General features: G+C 43.3%; 1 protein-coding gene across 1 annotated transcript; it reads right to left on the minus strand.

The window, feature by feature from the left end:
- Nucleotides 1–2422: 2422 nt before the first annotated feature.
- LOC120645103 (F-box/FBD/LRR-repeat protein At1g16930-like) lies at nucleotides 2423–6510 on the minus strand. The gene is made up of 5 exons (XM_039921852.1): nucleotides 6258–6510; nucleotides 5111–6155; nucleotides 4837–5018; nucleotides 4083–4364; nucleotides 2423–2853 (listed from the first exon to the last, which is right to left on the minus strand). The coding sequence occupies exons 2-5, from the start codon at nucleotides 6138–6140 to the stop codon at nucleotides 2692–2694; spliced, it is 1656 nt and encodes a 551-aa protein (XP_039777786.1). The 5' UTR covers nucleotides 6141–6155; nucleotides 6258–6510; the 3' UTR covers nucleotides 2423–2691.
- Between the last annotated feature and the right edge of the window lie 681 nt (nucleotides 6511–7191).

The raw sequence follows: 7191 nt of genomic DNA on the forward strand, positions 1-7191 counted from the left end.
TGGAATAACTCATCATACTGCGCACCATATACATTAGTGTACGGTTGCGCCTTTCAGCTACTCCATTTTGCTGAGGCTCCCCCGGTGTAGAGTATTGGGCAACTATACTATTTTCCTGTAAAAACCTCGCAAAAGGTCCAGGAACTTGTCCATAAGGGGTATGTCGACCGTAGTACTCCCCTCCACGGTCTGATCTTATTATTTTAATTCTTTTGTCAAGCTGATTTTCAACCTCAGCTTTGAATATTTTAAATTTATCCAATGCCTCAGATCTTTCTTTAATTGGATAAATGTAACCATAGCGGGAGTAATCGTCTGTGAATGTTATGAACGAATCATAGCCATCCACACTTTTCTATTTTCCAGAAGCATTTTTAATAGTAGTTTTTGAATAGTTTTGATTATAGTTTGATCTCTATTCAATTTTACACCAACGTGTTTATTGTTTAGAGATAAAAGTTTATAGTTTTGCTTCTGGAAATAGAAATTCCTACATGTTTCCGCTGCTAAGTTTATCTAGTTGCTTTTATACTTTAATTTGAACCAACGAGACAATTAAAGTTTAAGAGCATGGTTAAAAGGTTATTTTTGAGGATTATGGTATTGTTAATTTTCTGACCAACGTTGTTAATTACAATGATAATTGTATTGGTGATGTTGTCCTTTACAATGATCTTTATTTATTATCTATGCGTGATAAAGTGCATTCTGTATGTAATATGAATGTGAATGAATCCTTGTCAGAGAAAGAAACAAAGAAAAGAAAGAGAACTCAAGATACTTCATCGAAATTATGGCACTGTCGTTTAGGCCATATTTCGAGGGGGAGAATTGAAATATTAGTGAAAATGAAATTCTTCCACAGTTAGAGTTCTCTGATCTTGAACAATGCGTTGAATGCATTAAAGGAAAATTTGTAAAGCAAATCAAAAAGGGTGCCACACGAAGTGCAGGAACATTAGAAATAATCCACACTGATATATGTGGACCGTTTCCTGTGAAAAGTGTGGATGGCTATGATTCGTTCATAACACATCTTAGCCTCATGCAAAGAAACAGAGACAATAGTCACCATTTACAATGGGATAGGAATGAGGGACACCGAGGAAATAACATGGTCATGGCAACGGGCTGTGGCGCCAGTAGGCAATAGGGAATTTACGGAGCAGGAGATAACTCGAGGTTCTACGGAGATCGCAAGAGGTTCTTCCCAACTGTTCTGTGTGGAAGAAATTAAATACCCAATAGAGCGGCATCAGACTCCCAACATCAACAGATAGATGGTCTCATAGAGCTCCAAAGATGGGGTTAGCATATCCTGTTGAACGTTTTGAGAATTCAGTCAGGGTTGCTGACCTTGAAACGTAGTGCCTACATCGACAAGTTAATCCAGAGATCTTGTAGCTGAAACTAGAAATATAATGGCCTTGCATGCATTACCCGTGGTATATGCGCATCCAACTATTCAATCGGTTAGTTGGGGGGAGTACAACCGTGGTATCGGTTCGTCTACTCTCATGGTCATTTACTTCAATTTTACGTGTGCATATTGAAGGGTAGCAACAGGTTCAAGGAAAACTGCTGGTCCACTCAGGTGTAAACGTAGTTTTATGAAATCACCCCCATCTACTATTTATTATTCTTCATTTCTTTGCACACTCAAAGCCTATCGACTTATTAGCCACTCTATATATATTATTTGTCTGCAACATTACCCCATCTAAATTTGCTATGTTGCCGAGCAGCTTTCTCAGTGGGAACGAGTGGTATCAGCAGAAGCGTGTTTCACTGCAGTGGCTGACAATGGAAGCCCATGGTGGAACTAGGTTGTCTATGAGTCTGTCTCTTTTAATTTTGCTGTCCGGTCTAGCGATTGCTTGATCTTGCTGCCCAGGAACCACAATGCTCTTTGTTTACACATGCATCCACTCTGTAATGACGATCAATATACTTGATTAATTCGTATATATTGAAGGTAATAATTGTCGTTGAAGTTAAATACAATGACAAAAAAAAAGTTTGGTTGGGATCAAGTTTACGAAATATCCTAGGCTGAAGAGAACATTTTAGGCTTAAATTCGTGGGATATATTTGGTTAATTAAATCCGTAATGATGCCTAGTGTTGCATCCTGTTAATTAGATTCCTAACTGTTAAGTCCATGCGTGTATTTTCAGATTGAGAACACCATATCTCAGCCACTATGATTTGTCTGCATACCAAATCTCAGAGTCTGAGATTATTAGTATGGTATATATTGATTGATTTATTTATTTATTTGAAGCGGAGTATATGGTTATAATAGATGGATGGCAAGCAATTGTGTCAGTTCATTTATTTTAAAGTTCATTAGGTTCAATTTCATGCTCAACTTTAAGGACAGCATGTGCAAGGAGGTAGAACTGCTTGCTGGTCCACTGAGATGTAAATTTAATGAGAAATCAGCACGCACCTCTTCTCTTTTCACATGTGTGTATAGTTACTGCCCAACCTATTGTACATATCTGCCCTCAAAAAAAAAAAAACCTATTGTACATATCCTCTCCATATACATTCATCAGCAACATATCCCACATCCAACACGATGCTGATGAGCGGATTTCTCGATAGGAACGAGTGGCATCAGGAGAAGCGTGTTTCCTTGGAAGGGCCGGAGGCGGAATGTGACTCTGAAGATTCGTAGTCCATGACCTCATCTCTTTTCGTCTGTACCTCGAAGCTCAACGTAGTAGTCACATGCCACAAGCAGCTCGTTTCGCAGATGATGACTTTGTGATAGCACAAGAGCTACTGAACGATCATGGTAAACACACTTGCTGAGCAATGGTAGTACACGGGTTCTGTCATCTCCCAGCTGAAATGGCATGTCTCACAGAAACATCAAATGAATTCTTTCATCATAGCGACGTGAGCAGCACAGGCACACATCAAATAACTATAATGGTTCCTAGATGAACTTTACTACTACAGTATGGTCCGAAGTCAATTGAGAAAAGTAGGAATGGTTCTAGTCCTCAAAACTAGGATGAAAAAAAAAACACTACATCGTGTTGCCATGACTCCAACTCTAGCATAGGTTTCTAACTTCATCCGTCAAGGGATGCCATGTTTGGTGTCAATTAACTAGCTGAGATAGTAATTTTGCCTTCCAAAAACGGGCACAACATCAAGCTTTCTGTAGCATCTCTTCATAGTGACAGTCTGAAAGTATCGACCCATAGCTGCCTCCCCATCTCACAGCAGCAGTCCCATGTAGGTGGAGATCACCATCGGGCCCTGACCATGAACCCCAAGCCCCTAACTGCCCGGTGCGGGGCTCCCGAACTAACACTACTATAGAAAAAGGTTATCCCTTCACCCTTGTCACAGTAGTTTATTACTACATAACCAGCGGTGAATTTGTTGTCACCGCTGATTTGATACCAAGTGGAGCGTTGGCTGATCTGATTGGCAGTGGAAACCCTTTGCACTGCTGGCTCGGTGTATTGTCTGGCAGTGGAAACCACCTTGATTATTATCACTGCCGGATCACACGCTGAGCTGACAGTGAAAACACTTTTCACTGCTAGATTAAATGCCCAGTCCCCAGCAACCTTGGAACAGGCAGTTTTTGCGCCAGTTATTGAATAAACAACAATAATAAGGATGTGGCGATGATCACATATGTAGTGGTGTATGTTAAAAGTGAAATTTAAGAAGCACATTCACATATAGTTCTACCGGCAACTGCCTTGTATCTAACAAACTAGCCTTATTATTTCTGGATATGATGACTACGCTACCAAGTGTTTTGGAGTTCACAAGAATTGAACATACTACTGAATGTTAAAGATGGCAAATGAGTGTCAGGTCACTTATGCTTCTCTATTCTAATGGTTATACGTTGCAATCTCAAGCCTTGATGTAAATGGTTGAAGTCCAAAAAGAAATACAGCAACGAGCCTTATTGATCGGGGTTCAAATTTGAACTAAAGATGAATCCAAAAAGCTCCTGAAACATACAACCTGAAATTATTGTGCAAAAAGTAGTAAAAACCACACAACGTTACATTTACCACACGCCTGAAATTAGTCAACGAGTACCTGCCTCCCCTTGCGAAGCACAAAGAAACCAACTTCAACATTTGGATGACACATGCTACGGACCTTCTCACGTACTTCCTTGGGCATAGAACAAAACTCGTCATTGATGAGCAACCTTTTAAGGACTCCTGCATTGTTGGATAGGAACTCCACAAGTTCCATTTGCTCATGAGAACCTGAAAACCCACTGATTTCTGCCACTTCAAGTGAATTGAGATCAATGCCATCAATCTTGCGACTCTCTTCTGAACGACAAAGGCAAGACGGCAGGCAAGAATGCATCTGGAAATAAAAAGAGAATGCAACAAAATTGCAGTAGTGGAGAATATTGATAATATTCATAACTCAACAAAGCTTTCTTTTGATGGTGCCAGCTGTAATAAATCAAACATATCTTAAGAACACTGCAGCACTACATAGTGAGGAACCCCACACTTGCCAATACTGCTACCTATGTAGTAACCCTTCATTTACAGCTGGGTCCAGATAACTCAAATTCAAACAAGCTAAGCAACTGAAAAAGATGTATGTGTTCACTAGCAAAATAACAAATCTTTAATTTGGTCCAATTAATAATAGTTTGTATAGACTATCAACATTTCAAAAATGATAAATAAACATATCCAAAACCTCAACCACCGTACCCCACCTAAAAGCATATTGCAAAACTCTCAATAATCAAATAACAAGTCAAAGTTTGCAATCAACAATTTTATGGCATGTTATAAACCTAAAAAAAGGTCTTAGAAATTACCACTGGTTGGGGCGAAGAACCACATAAATGTACTTGAAGCTTCTTTGTATCATTGCAACTCCTCAAGAGATGCAACATGACAGGCAGCAAGGCATGGCGTCCCCACCACAAGAATATGCAAAAGCTCTTACATTTGGGCAGCTTATTAGCTTCATTCAGGAAGCTTCCATACCTTGCTGCATCTGTTATGACTCATGAGTAGACAAAAATAAATCAATTAGAGGGTCTGAAAATTAAAAACAACTTGTGATGAAATATGTTAACACCAACACACCATGAAAATCTAGATTGACGCTCAGATTCAAGTCATCAACTCGATGGAACTGCATAGCCAGGGACAACGCCTGTGTAGAAGTTCGCAGAAGCTGGAGCCTACGGCCAACAACAAACCGAATGAGATGAGGATCATAGTGATAATCCCAAGCTACCTTGACAAGCTTCGGAGCAGAGATCTGAGCCTCCATAGGCGGATTAGATATTACGAGCTCTTCAAGACTTGGGGCCGAAATCTCTAGATGCCTTGTCTCTAAGACGTTGAGCATCAGTCTATGCAACGAGTTGGAGTGAATGGAGACATCAAAGATGGCAATCAGCGTAATGAAAAGATCCAGGTCCCTCAAGCACGGGCACTGCATGCTCACAAGGGCTGTGAGATCGCTGCCTTGCATGTGGACATAGCCATCTATCTTCAGGGACGTGAGCGCCGCGAACAGCAGGCCGGATGCCTGGGGGCGGAGCCACGTTGTATATGCATACTGAAGATGGAGCTGGATTCGTTTCGCTCGCTGACACACCGGAAGCTCAAGCGCTGCCTCCTCGTCGACGACTTCCGGTGTCGAAACGGCGAAAATCTGAGGCACACAGAGATAGAGATTGAGCTCGCCCACCACGCGCTCCGCTGCGAAGCGGAGCCACGGCGCAATGCGCCCGGCCGAAATGCGGAGGTTGCGCCAATGTTGGTCGGTGGTGTGGGAGACGCCAAGGCGCTCGAGGGTAGGGGCTAGGTAGCCGCCGAGGGCGGCGTCGACGGTGGCAGGGAACGAGGTTGGCGCCGCCGCTGGCGGCGCGACGAGGTGGAGCTCGGGCAGGTGCGCCCAGACGCGGCGCCAGCGGCGGGACAGCACGCTGGTGCGCGCGGCGGCGGCGGCGGAGCGGAGGCGGACCAGGATCTCGTGCAGCAGCGCGTCGGGGAGGCCGCTGATGCAGTCCTCCTCGCCGGAGCCGGAACCGCCGCCGCGGCGGCGGCGGCGTTCGCCGTGGATTGAAAGAGGGGCGCCGCTACCACTATCTCCCGGAGTCGACATTGCAATCACCAAATGCTGAAACAAAAAACAAAAATGGGGTGGGCATCCGTAAGCAGTAAGCACTAGCAGATCCATTTATCCTAATTCCTAAGCATGGCTAAATCAGTAAGCACTAACAGTGGAAGATGGGAGGACAGGACCGGCGGCGGCGGCGGCGACAGAACCGCGCGGGGGCTCTCGGCGGCGGCGCGGCGGCCGACTGGGCTCGCGTCCTCGCAGCGCGCAGGCGTCGGCGTCGCGCGGTCCTCGCGGCCTCGCGCGGTTGCTCGGGTGGCGGCGGTCCTCGGGAGGAGGTGGGAGGCCGCGACCGGGGGTCGGCGGGGGGCGGGGGCAGGGTTGGAATCGGGTGGATGGATAAGGCTTGCCGGTGGGAGCTAGGTTTTTGATGGGCTGGGCTGTATCTATGGCGCTGTTTGTTAGCGTTGCGACATTCGCGCTACAAAAATAATTTTACCAAACGACGAAGTTTATTTGTAAAAAATTTTCGTAGATTAACGTAATTTTTCGCGACGATTGATCAATGATTGGCTACAGTAATACTACAGTAATTAACCTCTAATTATACGATTAAAGACCTCATTAGATTCGTCTCACGAAGTAGCACAGGGTTGTAGAATTAATTTTATAAACTGACTTTATTTAATACTCGTAATTATTGATCAAAGTTTGTGCTACTTCCTAACACACGCAAACCAAACAGGGCCTATGTATTGTTGGTTCTTTTAGAACATAATAATATTAGAGCCAAGTGTTTGGCTATAAGTCAAGTGTTAAGAGCTAAGTTATACAATAGTTGTTTTATATTTATCTTTTATAAAAAAAATTATTATTATGTGGTACATTTCTCTTTCTTGATCTTCCTCACATACACTTCTATTTGGGTCCACAAATATCTATACTTCTGTGCCAAGCTTGGTGTTAGAACAAGAGCCAAGCTCTCTTCTCTCTTCTCTCCTTCGCATCAGCAAAACTGCTGACTAGCTTAGCTTTAAGCTCATTATTGTACTTGCTCTTAGGTATTGTTTGTTTCCAAGGATTTTTTTTAAATCCC

Source organism: Panicum virgatum, chromosome 8K, assembly GCF_016808335.1.
Source record: "Panicum virgatum strain AP13 chromosome 8K, P.virgatum_v5, whole genome shotgun sequence".
NCBI lineage: Eukaryota > Viridiplantae > Streptophyta > Magnoliopsida > Poales > Poaceae > Panicum > Panicum virgatum.

What these genes read in the sequence shown, in the direction of transcription:
- LOC120645103 (XM_039921852.1), bottom strand. Translation starts at nt 6,140, where the DNA reads ATGTCGACTCCGGGAGATAGTGGTAGCGGCGCCCCTCTTTCAATCCAC. An exon ending in GTTCTTCGCCCCAACCAGTG is followed by an intron (nt 4,365 to 4,836) that starts GTAATTTCTAAG and finishes TTTTATTTCCAG; the next exon opens with ATGCATTCTTGCCTGCCGTC. An exon ending in TGCTTCGCAAGGGGAGGCAG is followed by an intron (nt 2,854 to 4,082) that starts GTACTCGTTGAC and finishes ATGCCATTTCAG; the next exon opens with CTGGGAGATGACAGAACCCG.